Source organism: Sarcophilus harrisii, chromosome 2 (assembly GCF_902635505.1).
Source record: "Sarcophilus harrisii chromosome 2, mSarHar1.11, whole genome shotgun sequence".
NCBI lineage: Eukaryota > Metazoa > Chordata > Mammalia > Dasyuromorphia > Dasyuridae > Sarcophilus > Sarcophilus harrisii.
This window is the reverse complement of record NC_045427.1, coordinates 191,091,483-191,113,313: the sequence shown is the minus strand read 5'-3', so window position 1 is coordinate 191,113,313 and position 21,831 is coordinate 191,091,483. Positions and strand designations below refer to the sequence as shown.

Here is a 21,831-nt window from a genome sequence, read left to right as displayed (position 1 = left end):
TGGAAAAGGAATTTGACTGAGATCATCTTCTAGAGTAAGTTATTTTTCCTATTGTATCAGAAGTCCTCCAAATCACCAACAATAAGAAATAGGCAAACTAATAGAACTCTAATATATACTACCTTATGTCCCCAAAGTTGGCTAAAATGAAAAAAAAAAAGATAAAAAGAATCAGTTGTTGTGGAGTGATGGAAAGTTTTCTGCTAACACACTATTTGAGCAATACAACCATTCTAGAAAACTATTTAAAATTATGTTTTTTTTTTTCAAAAGTGGTTAAATGACTCATATTCTTTGGCATAGAGGTTTCATTGCTGAGAAGACAACCCAAGCAGATAAAATAACAGAAAGGTCTTGTATTTGTCAAATGTAAATAGAAAAAAAAATTAATGTTTTAGAAAATAACTAGAATCAAAATAAATGTCCAACAATTTGGAGATTGCTAAACATATCACAGTCCATTCTGATATAATATAATATGACTGTAGCATAAGATGAATATGAAGAGTTCAGAAAAACATGCAAAGATTTATATGGACACATGCAGAATGAAGTAGAAAAATAAAAACAACATCCAAAATGACTACAAAAATCTGAGCAGAAAGAACAATGACCAAAAAAAAAGTAACTGAAGACTGTAAAAATGCTCAGAAAAGAATTGAGAAAATTCACCTTCTTTCGTTGCAGGGGTGAAGAACATAGGTGAGGAATGGTGAATATACTTTCAGATTAAATATATATGTTTGAATTTGCTAAACTGCTTGTATCTCCCTCTTTCTTTTTAATTATTATTATTTGTAAGAGGGATGTTCAAGTGGGGAAAAGTATAGGGATACCTTTAGAAATTAATACAATGAAACAAAATGAATCAAAAAATTAAAAATATTTCCAAAATACAAGATTCTTCCTTTTTTATGAAACAAATGAAAATATTAGAAGCAGGATTCCATCTTATCATCTTAGAGCCACCTAATGAGTAGAAAGACTAAAAGACTTGCTGGGAACTCCCAGGCAAGATGCCAAACTAGAATGCAAAATCTCTCTTACTTTAAGACTAGCTCCCTTTCTTCTGGTTTAGGCTGCTTCTTATATTTTCTATTTGTAATAATTTATTTGCCCTTTGAGATATAAGATTATTTATTAAAGAGCCATTTTCATACATAAATAATGATTTTTATTGAATTTTTACATGTTTTGTGACCCTAGGTAAGTCAGAGTCTCTCATTACTCTAGGCTAGCACCCCTCTAAGATTGTAAGATCAGATGAAATCTGGATTTTTAGATCGAGCATTTATTAAGTGCTTTACTATGAGTCAGGCACTAGGCCAAGAGTAGAGATGCATTGACAAGAAAATCTATGCTCTCAGGGAGCTTACATTCTAATAGCAAAAGACAATATAGAGAGCTAGAAAGAATATGGGGTACATGTATTACATGGAGAATTGTGATGGAAGCCCATGGATTTAACAAAGATAAAACCGAAAAAATCTAAATCTCAGTTTTCACTCAAGAGAATATAGAGTTGAAAGAAAGATGTTGACCTGAATTAGGAGAGGAAGTTTTCTCAAATGGAAGTTTTTTAAGCCAACTAAACTACAAATCTGGTTCCTATCACTATCTTAAAGAAAATTGTAACACTAAATAGCCTTTCTTTTGAGGAGTTTCTAATTGTTTAATATATCTTTTGGCTTTTCCCCTCATTGTCTCCCCAAGGATTACTATTTCTATTTTGTAAATGGAGAAACAGAAGAACCAGAGAAAGATCTGTGGCCTGGTAAATGGATCCTCTCTTGAAGGTTTTAGGACAGATATGGGTGAAAGTTACATGAGACAAGATGGTGATATTAATGTAATATTAATTTCAGATGTATTACTAAGCATATTGTAGATGGAGAACTGAGAATGGGGAGAGCACAAATGAAACTACGACATAAATCCCTTATTTCTAAGCTGGGAGTCTTCACTCAGTTTGAGTTGTCTCTAACTTTGCCATCAATAACTTCTCTAAAATGTTGCTTTACTTAAAAAAAATCTGAGAAATATTGTTATGTACTTACTTTCCAGCGAACAGGGTTTAAAGATTGAATTTGCTCATTCATATCTTCTTCCATATTAAATCTGTTAATAACAGAATTGATCTTAAAAGCAACCTTATAATCTGCACACCACCTCCTCAGCTTCCACAAATTCTCCACATGATTCTTCTTCCCTTGTCCACGGCCTATCAGTGCATTGATTTGCTCATCAAAACTATCACATGAAATAGCAAGAATGTCTAGGTATTCACCTGGAGGGGAAAAAACAAAGTATTCATTTTTTCCTTTTCAAAAAACTAGGTATAGTAAATAACTTATAAATCTTCACCAATGTATGCAAATATATATGAATATATATATGTATATGCATTGTATTACATTTATATATGTATATCTCAAAGTTTATATTGCATGTATTTGTATATATGAATATAGTCATGCATATATGTGTCTATGTGAGGAGAAGGTTCAGAAACCATGAAATCTAACATAGCTTTCTAGTTGTTTTTTTTTCTCTTATTTTTTTCCCCAACTTCCTGAAACATAATTCATATACAAAAATGCTTTCTGTAGCCTCAGTTTGGCTAGGGAATGGACTTGTGAGGATTAGCTTGATTTAGATTCTTACTCATGTGTGGTCCAATCATAAATTTATTGTAATTTGTGTTACATGTAAGGCAATATTTCCTACTGCAAATCTCCCTGTTTATGCATATATATTTTGAAAATTATGAATAAATATGAAAGGCAATAAATATGAAATATTTATAACCTTTCATATTTATTACCTTTCATATTTATTCATATATATATATATATATATATATATAAAATGCCAAGTGTCAAGTAAGGGACATAGAAACATAAACTATGAGAAAAGTGAAAGAGTTTTCATATGGTCCAACTCTCTCAGTAAAGAGAAAACTCTAACATTTATTAGCTATCTCACCTTAGACAAATCTTTGAATCTTACATTTCTTATCTGTAAAAAATGGATAACAATGGTACTTGCATCCTAGACTTGTTGTAATGTACATGAGATCATGTATACTAGGTGTTCAGAAAACCTTGAAGAGCTATATTAATGTTAGCTTTTTAATTATTAATTCCAGCTGTCCTCCAATGTATCTTTTTCCATTATAGTCAATCCAAATATATGACTGGAGTCATAGGAACTACCAACTCTGCTACTTAATGCCTATATGACCTTGAGTATACTACTTCTCCTCTCTGATTTAGTGTGCTAGTCTAGGGAAGCTACTCTAGATCAGGGTTTCTTAAACTTTTTCCATTAATGACCTCTTTTTGCTGAGAAAATTTTATGTGACCCTGGATATAAAACTATATAAAATAGATATATAAATCAAACATTTATAGATAATAAGTCATAACTTTGTGATCCCCCTCATTCAATTATGACACTTCATATGGGAGTCACAACCCAAAATTTAAGAAGCTGGGGACTGGATATGTTAGGTCTCCTCTTATTCTAAATTCTATGATCCCATGACTTTATGATCATGTTCTATCTGTGTCATCACTCATGTTCCTCCTTCCTATAATGCCAAATTTTACCTGTAGAGCCAGAGAATTCACAGTGTAGAAAAAGGAATTTTACAGATGACCTAATTCAATACCCCGATTTAATTGATGTAAAACTCAAGTCAAAAGACTTGTTCACTTATTAAGACTAGACAGTTGCAGGATTGGAACTAGAACACACTTCTCTTGATTCATTCATTGATTATCATTCAAGTTGCATCTTGAAATCTGAAGATGTGAGTTGAGTGAGTTTGAACTCCCATCTCAGCTAATTACTTCCTGTATCTGTGTGCTTTTGGGCAAACCAGTCTCTTCAGTTTCCTCATTTTTGTAAGTAAGGGGCTTTGGACTAGATGGTCTTCAAAGTAATTGTCCCATGAGCTATATTTTAGATCTGATGATATCATGTATTGGGAATCAGAAGGCCTAGGCTCAGATATTGCTTTAATTTCATGCTAAATGGATAAGCTGGTGAAAACCATTTTCTTTCTCCAAATTTCATTCTTCTGCTGTAGAAAAAGAATCTGTGTGTGACACTAGATAAGTCACTTAACCCCAATTGCCTCAGAAAAAAACAAAACAAAACAAAAAAAGAGAATCTGGGTTACATAATTTCTTAAAAATTTTACAGCTCCAAAACCCATGATTGTTACTTGCTCAGGTCTCTGCTGAACTCAAACTGTACAGATAATTTGCAGAAAGTTTCTGGGAGTTTTGATTTTTTCCCTATTTTAGTTTCCTAGCACAGTTGGCCTAGGAGCCATCCAGGAGAAAGAATAGACTTCAAAATTACTAAAAAGTAGCACACAAAATACTAAACACATAAGAATGCCACTCACCATAATCCTTGAACCATCTCTCTCTGATCAGGCTTCCATTACTCACAATGCTGACACTGGGGAGTTTTAGATCTTTTTTGCAGAATTTCACCAACTTGCCTAGGAATTCTCCCCTATCATGTAAAAATGGCTCTCCTCCTGAAAAGTTAATCTTCTCCATACCTGTCAAATGGCAGAGGAATTTTTTTTATTTTAAATTAAACAATCATTCATTATACACCTGCTAAATGCTAAGGCTGCTGTCAAGAAGCCACAATAAAGTCCTTATAGTTAAGTAGGACACTAGGAACTACTAGGTAGATAATAACTGACCTTTACAGAATGCTTTGTGTTTGGATTTTTTAATTTATAAATAATCCTTTAATTACTTAGCAATTTTTAAGTACATAGAAAAAACTTATTATTTAAAAAACAAGTAGAAAATTAATATAATGTTCATATTAATAATTGTTATACAGTATTTTTAAATGTTAAAATAACTTTAGTTTTAAAACTTTTGGCTTTTAGATTATTGAAATATAATCTTAATTCATTGGATTTAATTATCAACCGTTTTTGAGCAATATCTAATTCATAGTAGGTATTTGAAATGTACAAAGCATTGTACAAGATACCAGGAAAAAAAGAAACGTCAGATATAATGCGATTTGGAGGATTTAAGGTCAGAAGACTTGCATTCAAATTCCTTTCTTTGTTGCTTTCCATCTATGTGATCTTGGATAAATAGCTTAATTTCCATGAGCCTCAGTTTCCTCATGTGTGAAATGAGAGGGCTGGCTTAATTGTTCTCTAAGTTGTTGTTGTTGTTGTTGTTTAGCTCCAGGGTTATGATCTTGGATTTTATAAACTGAGCTTTTTTTTCCTGACTGTCCTTCCTGCTATTTTTGCAACCTTGATTCAACTATTTAACTTCTCCATTCTTCAGTTTTCTCATCAATAAAACATATATATATATATATATATATTTGGACTAGAGTATTTCTAATGTTCCTTCCAGCTCTAAATCTAAAGGTCTGAAGTCTCTTCTCTCAATAATAGCCTTACAATTCAGTTGGAGGATTAAATGAGAAGACAAGAAAGTTTGATTATTATGCAATGGAATATGGAATAATAGTGAATAATGTGCCAAAAGGAGTTGTATAGACATGAGTACTAACACATACAAGCATAGATTAAGGAGAAAATGACTTAATCCAAAATAGTCAAGAAAGATTTAATGAGGTGGTGGTCCATAGCTCAGGGACATAGGATAGAATTTTGAAATTATATGGTTAGCAGGCAATTTATTGGGTAGGGAATAGGTGGTAAGGGGATCATTTTATTAAGTCTATCACAAAATTACAAAATTTCAGATCTGGACAGGGTTATAAAAGGCCATCTAATTCAATCTGTCCTTCCATCCTTTCCTTCTTCTACCTACAATCCTCTAGTCCAAATCTTTTTTTTTTTTTTTTTGATGGATGAGAAAGCCAAAGAATGGAAAGGCCAAGGTTATACAAATAGCAGAAGAAAAGCTAGGAATAACAGTGCTTATCCAGCTCAGCCCCAAGAATTTCAAGGAGAGGAGAAGGGAATCTTTGGTGACAGCTTTTTTTTTTTTTTTTGACTTATGATCAGTCCTAATTGTAAGTGTGTTTGTCTTTTCATCCAAATAACTTCAGAAAGTTAAAAAGCATGTATTTCTTAAGATGGAGACATCATGGTATCAGGAGACAACATAGTGCCTGGATCATCCTATCTTAGATCATCATCTGTAAAATGAGGGTGTTATCGCAACCTCTCTTGGGAATATTTTCAATTTCCCAAAGTCTAATCTAAATTTTTTCTAACTGTAATGCTTTTTACCTTGGGAAATGTCAAGAGCAGCTGTTTATAATCTCTCATATGTTGTCGTTAATTAATCAAATCAAAAGATTTAATGAATGTAATTTTCATCCCAAAAGTCCCCTTTATACCACTATCCCCAACACATACTATGAAATCTTATGTCTGGACCAAAAACTTAAGTATTAAAGAGAAATAAAAGAAGTAATGAAAAAATCCTCACTATTAAAATAAGATAAATATTATGACACAAAGCCTTCACACAAACCACATTTTCAAAGATCTGAAAGTTAAACACATGTATTTTCAAAATATAAACACCAGTGAAAATACAAGCTAACATGCTCTATCTTTTTACTTTGTTCTCTAGAATACCATTGCCTTGTTAAACAACAATGCTACAAGAGACTTTGTGGGGCTTTGAATCTAGGAATATAAGAGAGCTACAAAGAAAGGAAAGAGAAAAACTAGAAAAAAATGGGAAAAATGGAGAATCATGTGTGCAGAATCAATCTGCAATGGGCAGAAGAATCAGTGGCAGATGGTAGAAGCATAAATAATAATTCATGAAAAGAAGTATATCCCATGATAACAGAGATCTGCAAAGGTCCAGAGAAAATGAAACACTATGAGCAGTGGAATATTCTGTGGTCAGTCAGCAAAGGGGCAAATAGGCCTTCACACATCAACAGTGCACTACCTAAAGCATTACTATACTATGATTTCATACTATAATTGATGTTCACTATGATTACTCTGAGTCATAACTAAGATAAATTATGATCAATATTCTTGTGTTCTGAAGTCCGCATTGTCTCCATCTTAAGATGGGGATTGAGTAATGCATTCAAAATGAGCTGTATCTTTGAACACTAAACATTTCTTCTTTAAAAAAAAAAAAAGGTAGAAAATCTAGGATAACTAGGTGGCAGAGAGGATGAAAGGCTGGGTTTTGAATTAGGAAAACTCTCTTCCTATGTTCAAATTTGGCCTCATACTTACTTGCTGTATGACTCTAGACTAGTCACTTAATCCTGGAAAAAGGAAATGGCAAATCATTCTAGTATTTTTGTCAAGAAAACTTCCAAATGGGTCACAAGAGTGAAACACAACTGAACAATGACTGAGTACTGTCAAGAAGTTGTTTCTATTTCTCTTATATTTCTCTGCTCAAAACCTACAAAGTTTTTTACAGTCACTGTTGTGGTTCTGGAAACATCATTCTAAAATATTTCATATTCTGGGAAAGGCAACATGCTGCAGTGAAAAAAAGGCTGGATTTGAAGACAGAAGTATAACTACTCACAGGTTCTTAACCTTTTCCCCTCCTTTACCTTTTTACTATTTTTGACCCATTTGACAGTTTGACATAGTTTATGGACCCATTCTCAGAATAATAATACAAAATTCATGACATAAAATATATAGGATTGCAAGGAAAACCAATAATAATGAAAAACAATTGTCAAATATTAAAAAACAAATTCTTAGGTCCTTTACAAATATCCAGGGACCCAATTTGTTTACCCATCAATACCAATTTAAGAACTCTTGGACTAGATAATTTAAGATATTTATCTACTCTCACAATCAGTTTTGAAGTTATAGATAAAATATTTGAAATACTCCTCAATTATTCAAAATAGCAACTGATATTTCATGATATCATGATGACAAATATTCACATTCAAACTTCAGTGTTAGATGTACAGCAATATAGTATAGGTACAATGGACCTTGAGTCCATGGGCTTGGGGCAAGTTCTGACTTCAACTTACTAGCTATGTGACTATGGGCAGTTTCTTTAACTCTCTGAGTCTCCGTTTCTTCATATGTAAAATGTAATTAATGATAGGACAGTTATGAGCAAAGTGCGTTATAAAGCTTATGGTTTCCTAGAAAGATATAGTTAACCAACCTCAGTGACCAGATTCCATTTTTCTATTTGGAGGATTGAAGTAGTCCACAGATATAAAGTATGCCATGATTACAATCTGTTGACACATCTGCTTTCAAATTAGAATCTGCTTGTTTAACTTAGTACTGTACTCATATTGTTATTACAGGGTATGTGCCCAGTGATTGGGAAGCTGACAAAATCATAAATTGTTCCTGGAAGGCAAATTGTTGGCTTGTGACTTTTTTAATGAAGAGATAAATGAGCTATCCTCCTGAGAACAGACACATTAACACAGGTACCATGTATTCATTTGGTGAACCGTTGTCCACTGAACATCAATCTGCTCAAAAAACTCTGATTAGACTTAAATTCAGTAGCACAAATTTCAGCTTATTTACTACTTTCCAACCCCTAGTTAAGGAGAGATTTTCTTTTTATGTGTCCCAACTTTTGCTCTCATGAGAATTCTCAGAAAGCAAGATGACATCCAATGAAAGTATTTATAGGCACTTCCTGCACTAGAATGCCTAAGCCAAAATAATTTAGAAAAAAGTTAATACTCAAGTGATTTTAATTTGAAAGCTTCTTTTAATGATGCAATTTAAAATTCATCCATGTTTAAGTATTTTTTTGTTTCCTTAATAAGTCAGAATCAAATTCTACTATAAAGCCCTGAAACCTTCTGTAATATCCCTATCAATTTATTTGTTTGAACATTTTTCTGTGGTGCAATAAACTCTTTTGTAATATCTCACCTGATAAGGTATTTCTTTACCTCCTCCTCCTTTCTGACACCCAGTTGACATGTTCTGGTGGGATATAAATCTATACTAGATTTGGTAGGATCAGGAGGGGCCAAGGATTCCTTGTCAATTTTATTTTAGCATTTTAAAACAGAAAAAAGTGTTAGCTGGGGAAAAATGCACTGAACAGTATACTAGGGTAGACCTTCAGCCTGTTAAAAGATTTTGTTTCAATGTATCATTGATCCCTCGATTTACACACTTACACACCTCCAAATACATAACATACTGAAATAATCATAAGATTTTAGAGCTGGAAAGTATCTTTGCATCATGTTCAACTCATTCTTTTTATATATGTTTTCAAGATAAAGTGATTTGCCTAAGTTCACACAGTTAGTATGAGGACATGGGATTTAGAGTAAGAAGCCTTTTTGGTACTGACTCTATCACTACTCACTAGGCAATCTCAGGCAAGCTGCTTTCACTATTCTGAACCTCAGCCTTTTCATCCGTAAAAATAAGGACTCTGACCAGATCTGGGGTTTTAAACCCGAGTTCCATGGATTTCAGAAGTCTGTGACCTTGGATAGGAGAAAACGTTTGCATCTTTTATTTTCCTCCAATTGAAATATAGTATATCCTTCAATTATGAATGATAGGCAACAGACATCACTCTGAGAGGACTCTGTAGGCTTTATCTGATAGCCAAGTGGTTCAGGATTACACCAAAAAAAGTTAGGAATTCAGGGGCTCAGTGTTCTCTAACATGTCTCCAAATTCTAAATTCCCATAAGTGGAAGTGGAGTCAGAATTTGAATTTTCAGCCTGGTATCAGCATTTTATTCTAGGAATTAAAGAAGTTCAAGTCAGACTTACCTGCTTCTTTAAGCATAAGGAGACCTCTTTTGGCTTTTTCCAGGGGAAGTACAAATGATGTTTTAGCAGTGTGAAAACAGAAACCACATTTGTAATTACACTGGCGTGTGAAATGATAGTTGACACTGACAGGGTTAACAGAGTGCCCTGATACATCTTCTTCTCTTGCAGTCCCTTCTCTTATTTCTCCTCTCTTCTTCCCGTGCTGACTCCTCTTGCCACCTGCAGACCATAGCAGTGTTCCAAATGAGGAGTATAAATGTATCAGGATCTTCCACAGAGAAGTCAGCTGGAGGCTGAAAACATAAAGTAGCTTCTCAGCAAAGGCTGTGAGCGTGAGCAGCCACATCTCTGCCAACTCTTGCTGCTGTGCACAGCACACCACTGAAACTCACTTCAAATCCTGCTGTTAAATAACAAGGCTCTCATGGGCTAGCTTCTGTGTCACGTGTGGTAAGTGGGATGTCTTGTTTTTCTTATCAATTGAGTAGTTTCAATTTCCTCCTTTAGTGAAATGAAAGTTGGAACCCAGACAAGAAAGTGCATAATCCATGTTATGAAGAAACGAAATTACTTTATCTGGAATTCCCTTTCACTCACTGTTTGCTGGTAGCACAACATCGTAGTGTTCTGGATACCTTAGCTTAATTTAGGGCACTAGTCCTGCATTTGAGAATCTTTGGAAGATATTTTCCAGTGGGCCAGTGTCTTGTTTTGGGGAAACTTTCTGAAGTTCTTTTTATTTTTAGCTCTGCTTTGAAGCTTCACTCAAGCTGTCTGATATCCCTCAACTTATAACAGATGACTTTTAGCTTTATAGAAGCAAAGTACTAGAGTTGAGAGGAGGATATTAGAGTTAGGTCATTTCTCTCAATTATAATCTTCCCATTATTTCATTCCAAATCAGTCTGCCTTTTCCCACGACTCTTTGGAATACCAACTCCATAATTAAAAAAGGAACAAAGATGCTTGCATCTTAAATCTTTTTGTTTCTCATTCCTTTCATCTCCTGGCACTCATCAAGGATCAGATACTGTGGTCCCAGCACCTTTTGACTGTAAGAGTTAACTAATTGACCATAAACTGTAAACAGACCATTCCAAAGGACTCTTGATAAAATACTGTTCACCTTCAGAGAGAGATGTAATGAATTCTGAGTGAAGACTAAACTATATACATTTTATTTTCTTTATTGTTGCTTTTTCCCCCTCAATGTGGTCAATGTGAATATGAAAAAATAAACTGTGACTCACTGACATTCTAAGACAACATAATTATGTCTTCCAGGGATATTGGTTTCAGAAAAGTACCTGTTATTTTAAACTATCTTATTGATCAAATTTCATTAGATATTTGGAAAGAAGCTGTGTAATACTGTTCAGTTTCCCTGCATCTTCTAGAACTGTTCTTTTCTTCAATCCCTTCCTTCCCCATCAAAGCAACTTAACCTCAATCTGAAAACTGAAATTGGGAGCCATCTTCTAATTGCAGTTTAGATGAGCATACTGGACTGCATATATTATTCAAATAATCATCTGTTGTCTGTACTAGTATATCTTATGAACAGGTTTGATAAAAACCTAAGAGATGACCCAGACTGAGCACCACACCAACAATTAGAACAAATAATACACAGCATAAATGAAAAGTTAATACACATATACACACAAAATGTATACAAACTAGTTAAATACAAGTTTAGGCTCAGAAAAGCTTTCATGCAGAAGATGGTACCTGAGTTATTTCTTAAAGGAAAAGAGGGATTCTGTAAGACAGAAGGCTAGGATCACTATACCATCGAGTGCTGGATAGGGAATAATGTCCAGTGAACCTGGAAAAATAGGTTGGATGGGATTTTGAAAGTTAAATTAGAAGAGTTTCAGTTTATCCTAGAAGCAATTAGAAGTTGATCAAGGAATATGGGAGTCAGATGTTCAGAACTGTACTTAAGGAAAATTATTTAACAACAGTGCCTAAGATGTTCTGAATTTAGAGGTGATGAGACCCTGAACTAAAGTAGTAGCTATATGTCTGGAGAGAAAGTGATTGTCATGAGATGTTGTGAAGGTAAAAATGTCAAGAAATGGCAACTGATTGGATAAGTGGGTCAAGAAAGAGTGAGAAGTTGATAATAATGTGATGTCTGGATTACAATCTTGAGGAGCAGGAAATAGTGGTGTCTTCAATATAAAGATGGTACTTTGGAAGAAGGGAATGTTTGGGAGGGAGAGGATAATGTATTCAGTTTTTATGTGAATTTAATTTTTCTCTGTGATACCAAGTTTGAAATGTCTAGCAGGTAGTTGGTAATGAAGCCTGAATATGGGCGAAGAGACTGGGGCTTAGGCAAGCTGGAAGAGTGAATGGGATCTTCAGGTATGAATTCTAAATAGAAGCTGACCTATCAAATTTCAAAGGTGAGTTCTGAGATTGAGTCTATTTTTCAGTGAGGCAGAATATTTATTGAATATCATCACAATGAAGAAAAAAGTCATATATATGTATATATACAGTGTGTGTGTATGTGTGTGTGTAAGAAAAAGAGACGTATGTGTATGGGAGAGAGGGAGGTAAAGGGAAGGAGAGAGGAAGACAGAGACAGAGACACAGAGAAAGAATATTTATTGAACAATAAATTGAATCTCCACAATATGTGAAGAGGGAAAGTGGAAAAGAAGGGAATAAGCATTTACATAGCACCTATCATATGCTAGGTATTGTTCAGTCTATTAGTCCTATTTGACTTCTTATAATCCCATACGGGGTTTTCTTGGCAAAGATACAGGAGTAGTTTGTTCTTTCCTTTACCAGCTCATTTTAAGGATGAGGAAACTGAGACAAAATGGGTTAAGTGATTTGCCCAAGGTCAAATAGTAGTAAAGAGACATTTACTAGTCTGAGTCTGGATTTGAATTCAGGTGCTCCTACTTCCAGAACCTGTGCTCTATCCACAGGGCTACGAAGTTTCTTTATCAGCTATTGTTCTAAGGGCTTTTTACAAATATTTATTTGAACCACACAATGTCCTCATGTGATACAGGTTATTTTTTAATTTCAAATTTAACTAACAAATACAGGATAAATGACTTGCTCAGGGTTGGAGAACTAGTAAGTGTCTAGGGATGTATTTGAACTCTGGTCTTCCTGACTCTTATGTCTAGTAGTCTCTCCACTCTGTTACCAGCTGCCTCTAAGGCTTCCAATATACCTATTAATTCCAACATATATGCTGTGTTATCTAATCCATAATATTCTAAGTTCTATAAAACTTTAAAATATTGCAAGTGAGAGGGTACTTAGAAACCAAATAATCCAAATTCCTTTTTGAGTTTGACAAAACTGAAACCCAGATTTTTTTCTATTTAAAAAAAAAATTTCAAGTTTTTAAATTTTTCCAAATATATGTAAAAATAGTTTTTAACATTTCTCTTATAAGATTTTGTATTTCATTTTTTTTCTTCCTATCATCTCATCACTCCCCCAAACGGCAAATAATTTGATATAAATTAAACATGTGCACTTCTTTTAGCATATTTCCATATTTGTCATGTGCAAAAAAAAAAAAAATAAGACCAAAAACAGGTAAAAAAACAAGCAAAGACAAAGGTGAAAATATTATGCTTTGATTCATATTTTAGTCTCCATAGTTTTCTCTCTGGATGCATATGGTATTTTCCATCCCAAGTCTACTGGAATTGTCTTCAATCACCGCATTGTTAAGAAGATCCAAGTCCATCACAGTTGATTATCATATAATCTTGTTGTTACTGTGTACAATGTTCTCTTGGTCTGCTTGCTTCACTCATTATCAGTTCATGTAAATCTGTCAGGCTTTTCTGAAATCAATCCGCTCATTATTTCCTATAGAACAATAATATTCTATTATATTCATATCTCATAACTTATTTAGCCATCCCTTAATTGATAGACATCCACATAATTTCCAGTTGCTTGCCACTTCAAAGAGGGCTGTAATATATATTTTTGCACATGTGGATCCTTTTCTCTCTTTTATGATCTCTTTGAGATACAGATGCAAGAGTGACATTGCTGGATCAAAGAGTTTATCATTAGAGCATAGTTACAAATTTCTCTATAGAATGGTTGGATCATTTCAAAACTCGACCAATAATGTATTAGGGTCCCAGTTTTCCTGCATTCCCTTGAGCATTTATCATTATCTTTTCCTGTCATCATAGCCAAGTGTGAAGTGGTACCTCAGAGTTGTCTAGACAGATTTTGTGACTTGTCCAAAATCATATAACCAGATATTTATTGAATTAATACTAGTTTAAGTCTCCTGACTTCTAGTGCAGTGCTTTTTAAAACACAAATTTGAAGTCTCATAGCAGTCCTGTGTTGAGCAAGCCTGTCAGTGCCATTTTCCCAACAGAATGTGCTCATAATGTGTCTCTGTGTTACATTTTGGCAGTCCTCACGATATTTCAAATTTATGGTGATCTGTGATCAATGATTATTAATATTACTTTTTGGTGTTACTTTTTGATATTGCTTTGATGTTTCAATTATTTTGGGGTGCTCAAGAATTATACTCATATAAGATAGCAAACTTAATAAATGCACGTGTTCTGACTGCTATCTCCTTTTTTAATTCTTGCCATTTCAGGTCTATTTCCTGAGACATTACAATAATGAAAGTAGGCCAGTTAATAATCCTACAAAGACCTCTAAGTATTCAAGTGAGAGAATCCATCAATTAAATAAACTTCACTGTTGTTTGAAGAAACTGCCATAATCAGATCATTATATACCTCAACAACGATATTGTATGAGGATGTATTCTGATGGAAGTGGATTTCTTCGACAAAGAAATCTAACTCAGTTTCAATTGATCAAGGATGGACAGAAGCAGCTACACCCAAAGAAAGAACACTGGGAAATGAATGTAAACTGCTTGCATTTTTGTTTTTCTTCCCAGGTTATTTATACCTTCTAAATCCAATTTCCCCTGTGCAACAAGAGAACTGTTCAGTTCTGCACCTACATATTGTATCTAGGATATACTGTAACCTATTTAACATGTGTAGGACTGCTTGCCATCTTGGAGAGGGGGTGGAGGAAGGGAGGGGGAAAATCAGAACAGAAGTGAGTGCAAGGGATAATGTTGTAAAAAATTACCCTGGCATGGGTTCTGTCAATAAAAAGTTATTAAAAAAACAAAAAAGAAGCTGCCATAATCACTCCAATCTTCAACAACCATCACCCTTATCAATCCAGTAGTCACCAATATCAAGGCAATCATCAGCAAACATGTAACAAATCAATGAAGACTGTTAACTTTTTTCAGCAATTTTAAAAATTAAGGTACATAGATTTTACATATTATTATTCACTTGATAGACTACAGAATGTTATAAACTTCACTTTTATTGACACTAGAAAATAAAAAAATGACTTATTTTATAAGTGGTATTTAATTTATTTTTATGTTTCTCAAAGCAGATCAATAATATCTCTCAAGAGTTATCTGTGTCATAATCTGTGTATGAATTGGATTTAGGGGTAGCATAGTGGTACATCAACCTCACTCTCTTCTCCAGAGTCATCAAAGTCCAATGGCAGAACTAGTGATAGCCCAGTATTCAGTGATTTTTGCCTTTCTAAATTAAGACCTCTCCCAGGTCTCAGTGTGTCTGAAGCAATGGCCATTCAATGACTAAGGGCTAGGTTGGCATCCAATTTATCATCACAAAATATCAATTTGGGAAGGTAAGAACCTCAAAGTTTCTGAGGAAAACAGAAAGCAGAACCTAAACCAGAAGCCACAAAGGCTTGGGACCGAGGGTTATTATTGGCCATTCAATGAAAACCAAAGTGATTTGGGTTTAAAGGCATAGTCAATAGGATTTTTAAAAACAGGATTTATTGGGGTTGTCTGGAACAAAACTCACAATATTTGTTTGTATCAATCACCATATTGAATACATTTCCTCTTTCTTGACCCTTTTTCCAAATAGTTTCATCTAAAGGAAATCCAGATAATTTCAATGCTAAGGGTAGTGATGAATCCCTCAGGTAGAGGAAATAGTAGGGTAAAGTGGAATGAAGTCATGGAGTCATGCGAAACATGGGTTTGAAATCCAATTCTAATACTCATTAGATATTTACTAATCCAAGTATCATTATAGCTTCAACCTCAGTTATTAGTCATCCAAGGAACATAATGAGGAAAGAGATTTATAAAACTTAAAATATTTTAGGGATGAGAGTTCTGTTATTATTCTCTGCTACTGATATCTTGATTACTGTAACTCTTGTGGCCCTTGAAAATCAATATGCCATGTAGTTTGCTATATTGAAACTTAGAGTTTAGAGTTTAGAATCAGGAAACATGGGCTGAAGTTTCCTCATTTGCAAAATGAGGAAGGGGTTGGCCTAATTGATCTCTAAGGCCCCTTTCAGAATTAAGACTTGCCCCTATGTGAACTTATCAAAAGCAGAGGAAGACTCTTATTCTTTTATTTATATTCCCAGTTTTACTTTTTTTATTTATATCCTTTGAGCTAGAGTTCAAGTTCAAAAGTAAGCCACCACCACCCTGCAGGCATCTTTCCTAACAAAAAAAGGTAGAGTCCATAAATGGAGAGAGGTTCCATACCTTAGATTTTAGTACAGAGATTTACATATAGCTATTTTAGTTCATGATATAACAGTTAACATTCCTTTTTTATACTTTTAATTATTTTATAAATTTTGCCAATATGTATTTACAAGTGTATAATTTTTCTTTTAAAATTATAAATTACAAATTTTTTCATTGATTTTTTCACTTTTTATGAATTTTTACCTGCTCTGTTACTTTCTATAATTCATTTCTCTAAACTTTATTTTTCTCTTACAAAAATAAAAAGAATTGCAATACCTACCCTATCACCCTCTTGGGGACAATATATGTGAAAAATCTTTTAAAGTTTCTAAATTATTTCATGAGTATAGGAAATTATGACTTTCCTTGAAACCAAAGATATCCAGGTGGTTCAGGTCAGGTATTAATGCTCTTCCTAATGCTTTCATGATATCTTCTGGTAACAACAGAAGATGAAACAGAATTTGAGTTCAAGATGACTTGCCTTTCCATGAAATGCAAAGTGAAAGTGTAAAGGAACTTTGAAAGCAAAGTTGAAAGTGCAAATGTGTCTCCTACATATTTACTCCCAGGGATAAAGGGCATTGTCATCAAGTTTCAGGAAATTTTGCCAAATCTGAGATAATAGGGAATGGAGAAATAGAAAGTTCCTTTGTGATCTCAGCACAAGACCAGATGGATAACTTGATGGAGTAAAGGTGCTCATTGGGAAGCTTCTTTTCTGGCCATTCCAATTATCTTAATATCCTTGAAACACATACTCCTTTTTTGAACCTAGACCCTTATTAGCCTCTTGCCATTCCGGGAAAAGAATGACACAAAAATGAATGTCTCCTGAACCAAAAGAAGGTACATAGAACAACAGGGATGGCCCTTTGGGGTTTAAGCTAATTTCCAATGTCCACGTAATTCTTTCTAAATATAACTGAAACATACTTATTGCATGGCAATATACATGCACATACATACATATACTGGGTCTCAAGCCTATTTGTGTAAGACTCTCTATTTGTATAAGACTCTTTAGGAAGAGATCCCTGCAACAAGTGACTCTGGGAAAAAGCCAGCATGTAAGGGAGCTGTCATTACCAGTTTATCACACTATAGACTAAGGAATTCCCCCCTGGAGGAGACCAGAAACTTTCTGTTGAACTGAAAAATTTCAAAGCTAGTGGGACAGCTCATTTACCCTGCGTATTATTATTTTATTTTATTTTTTTGCTGAGGCAGTTAGGATTAAGTGACTTGCTCAGGGTCACACAGCTAGGAAGTGTTAAATGTTTGAGGCCACATTTGAACTTTGGTCCTCCTGACTTCAGGGCTGGTGTGCTCTATTCACTGTGTCATATAGCTACCCCTATATTATCTTGTATATTCAAATCTATATAATTTCTCTGATTTCTGTTTGTTATTGGCTAGAATGAATAGGTTTATTTTATATTCATTAGAATATGGTTATCATGTAAATGGCATTTGCTGGGAAAATAAAATTGTGTATATATTAATTATAATTATAACAGTTAATTATATGAAATATAATTTATAGTTATAATATACATGAATGCATATGTATATACATATACATACATATATATGTATATGAAGAGACAAAAAAGAGACAGAGAAAGAGAAGAAAGAGAGAGACAGAAATAGATTCAGAGACAGAGAGACATAGGGAGACAAAGAGAGAAATACAGACACAGAGACATAGAGGCAGAGAGAGGTAGAAGAGCCAGTGTGTGCTAGTGTGGGCTTCAGGAATTTCTTCCTTGTTAAATAGGCATAATATCAAGAAAATACATTTTGAAGTTAAATCATTCCCCTGAGAATAGCAATATTTGGGAAAAGGCTAGTAAGATAAAATTCTAGATCAGAACATCTTCTTTGAGGGGAAAAGAATAGTTAAACTCATGGTCTCAATCTCCTCCCTGTAAGACATATTTAGATAAACCCATGGGGTCACACATTCCCCATGTAGACAACACACACCTTGCTTCTGTAACATCAGCTTGCACATAATAGGCACTTACTAAATTTTTATTGATTAATTCATCCCTTGAAAGTAGTAAGTGCATAATCATCACTTGACACATACTTTACCTGCTTAGGAATTCTACTCTCTTTCCCCTCAATCTCTGATATTGATCATTCATCCTTTGCTTTAAATACTTTAGCAAAAAGAAACCCAGTACTTTCCAATGGAGTCTAATTTTTTGATAATTCTGATATTTTTAACTTATATTGAATGAAAATCTACCTCTCTGTAACTTTTTCCCACTCCACCTCAACTTCCCTAGTTCTTCCTCTGTGTGTGTGTGTGTGTGTGTGTGTGTGTTTGTGTGTTTGTGAGAGGAGGAGAGAGCGAAAGAGAAAACAAATCTAATTCTTCCTCAATATGATATCCCTTCAAATATTTGATAGAAATCAATTACTCTAAATCTTATCTGTTCAAAAGTGTCAGATACATGAGGTGATGCAAGATAGAGAGGAAAGACACGAGACCTTCCCATTCTGGTAAAATATTTCTTCTATTAATCTTCTGTCAAGAAACAAGTGATTATAATTTTGTAGCGGATCATAAAACGCATCACAAAGTCATTATGTGACTATATATGTTATGTATTATTTTATATATATTATGAGTAATATATAGTGTTTAATAATATAATCTATTATAATATATATGTTGTATATGTAAAGGGTTTAGAAACTGGTAGTAGTAAACACAGCAGGTTTTAAAGTGAGATATAGGTTCACATATATGGGGAGCTTGAGTAAGGGACAGAAGGAGAGAAGAGATAAGGGGAAAGAAGTTTTCACTTGGACATCATAGGACAAACACTAGGACAGACCTTGTGTCCTGATTGCTAGTCTTCCCTATACAGTCCCAAGTGAAAAATTGTTATTTGTTGTTGTCATGGTATTATCTCACCTCTTAAGTAAATGATAATGAAAGACTGAATGATTAGATGTTATCTAGAACAACTTATATTAATCATGGACAGTTGTACTTGCCTTCAAATATCTATTTGATAATAAGAGGGCACAGGGTGAGAGACTGGCTGAGAAACTACACATCATTTCCTTGAACCCCAGTTTGTCAGCAAGTCACTCATCATCCCAGTAATATTTCAGCTTGAAACTGAGCAGCTCAGCAGTTGAATTACTGACCTTCGAACTGGTTCAATAAGTAACCATGGTGGCAAATATCATTTATCTTGTAATCCTCCCTCTGAATTTCTCTACAGCAAAACTAAATATATCTTAAGTTTCACTTTTCTGTTTAGGTTTCTATTTTGTAGCAATTTTTTTTCATAGCTCCTATCTCTTCCTTTTCCCTAAAAATGTTCTGTGTAAGCTACTATTATAAATTTCCACTTAGTCTTTGAAGGACATAAAAACTTCTTCAAATTAAACCTTCAAATACAAAAACAGTTAACTTGTTCCCATGAAATCTTCTCTACCCCATACTACATTGGTATTTTGGGATACTGCAGGGCTAAGAAGTGAAAATATAGTTACTGCCACTTTTATCAGAATTCTTCCTTTCCATCTTTTCAAATGTTGGTATAAGCATAAGAAGGAATAAGTGATTATTAATCAGCTGGAAGATATGAAGGAAAACCAGGAAGTGGATAGTGTAACATGCAAATACTTTCAAGGGTTGAGATGCTGGCCTGAAGATTGTGAATATGGAAGCACATACCAAGCAATAGTAGTGGTAATTATGATCCCAGGTAGGTAAAGTAGTCCAGTCACAAGGTAGTTTCCTGACTAGTAACTCAAATTCTTAGACTATGGGAGGAATACATGTCTTATATCTTTAGGATCAAAAATCTTGGGTCTATTATAAATTACACAGCTCATAGGTCTGGACTTACCATAGCCATCAGTGATCATATTTACCAGTTAAGGAGCAGCAATTCTCCACCTGTGTCACTTTGTGGTTATTCACTATTTAAGTTTCCATTGTAAGTAATATCCTATGATTCAAAACTAAGCCATGACTGGCTTGTGCATTAGGTTAAAACAAAGTGAAACGCCTCCTTTTGAGTATCTTTTTCATATTACAGGATCACAGAATGAGATAGAAAGGACTTTAAATATTATGTAATTCAAATGACTCGTTTTATAGAAGAGGAAACTGAGGCTAAAAAAGTTAACATAATCAGAGACAGAGATAATGCACAAAGCCAGGATTAAACAATCAACCAACCAGCAAGCAGTTATTAAGAACCTATTCTTTGCTGGGATGTACAACGACTTAAATGAAGCACTCCTTAACCTCAAGGAACTTGTTTTTATAACACATACAAATGTGCAAAATAAAGATAAGCAATAAATATACATATTTGTAAGATTAATACAAGTTGTTTATTATTATTTGGTGAGGGAGATGGAAGTACTAGTAACTGGAAGAATCGGGAAAGGTCTTATGTAGAAAATATTATTTAAGCTCAGTTTTAAAGGAAATTAGGGATTCTAAATTTATCTCTTTAACTTCTAAAGCATGCTAGTCTCCAGCACAACATCCTGCTTCCTATTTTGCTAGCTATATAGAACTTATTTGCTATTTTATTTATATTTACTATGTGATTCTAGAGAAGTACTATCTGCTTTAGTTTTCTCAGAAAGGGGAATAATGATAGCACATACCTCCATAGTTATTGTAAAGATCAAATGAGACACTACATGTGAAGTGCTACATAAATATAATTGCTAGTATTATTATTATCATCATTGTTGTTATTATCATCATTCAATCAAATACATTCCTGGAATTGTCAGCATTGCTTCTGCTACAGAATTTATAGGCTTTAAATGAGAGGCAGGATGGTATAATGGAAAAGAGCTGGACTAAGCTAATAAGACTTGGGCTCAAATTTGGCCTCTACTACTGGTTATGTGACCTTGGAAAAGTCATTAACTTCTATCAGTGCTTTAAATTGCAGAAAACATGCTGCCCTTCAATGCTAAAAATCACAGGTCAAGGCTCTGTAACTTAAGTGAGTAATGGGTTTGGCTTGTTGGCGCTAGTATTTCAAAGAGCAGAAAAACTAAACAATGATGTCAATGCCTATAAACTAACACTAACTAATGAACTATTTAAATTCAGCAGACATTTCTCAAGAGCTTAGCATGTAAAAAAAGGCTCCAGTAGAAATAGGAAAATCAGCAAGAATTGCTTACATTTGTATATTGTTTTAAGATTTGCAAAGTGAGAACTCTGTGAGGCAGATAATTCAGATATTATCCCCATTTTATAGATGATGAAACTGAAGCTCAGATAATTTAAGTAATTTACCCAGAAGTAACAGTGACCAAGGCAAGGCTTTAACTAGGTCTTTAGACCCCCAACTTTAATGTTCTTTCCATTGTACCTTAGGGCCTGACATAAAAGTCTTTAATCTCGAGGATGTTACAATCCAGTGAGGTGAGGAGGAGGGCAGAAGGGGAGAAG

General features: G+C 34.0%; 1 protein-coding gene across 2 annotated transcripts in view; it reads right to left on the bottom strand.

Moving 5' to 3' along the window:
* RSAD2 (radical S-adenosyl methionine domain containing 2) overlaps positions 1-21,831 on the bottom strand; it is a 29,483-nt gene that overhangs the window by 6,835 nt on the left and 817 nt on the right. Inside the window, exons 1-3 of one of the 2 annotated variants that reach the window (XM_003757889.4) lie at positions 9,764-10,187; positions 4,418-4,579; positions 2,058-2,287 (exon numbers count right to left, since the gene is read on the bottom strand). In XM_003757889.4, coding sequence (XP_003757937.1) covers positions 2,058-2,287; positions 4,418-4,579; positions 9,764-10,112 — 741 coding nt within the window. In that variant the 5' untranslated portion in view covers positions 10,113-10,187. Of the gene's footprint in view, positions 1-2,057; positions 2,288-4,417; positions 4,580-9,763; positions 10,188-21,831 lie in introns of those variants that run through there. The other variant, XM_031951188.1, reaches the window with a different exon arrangement.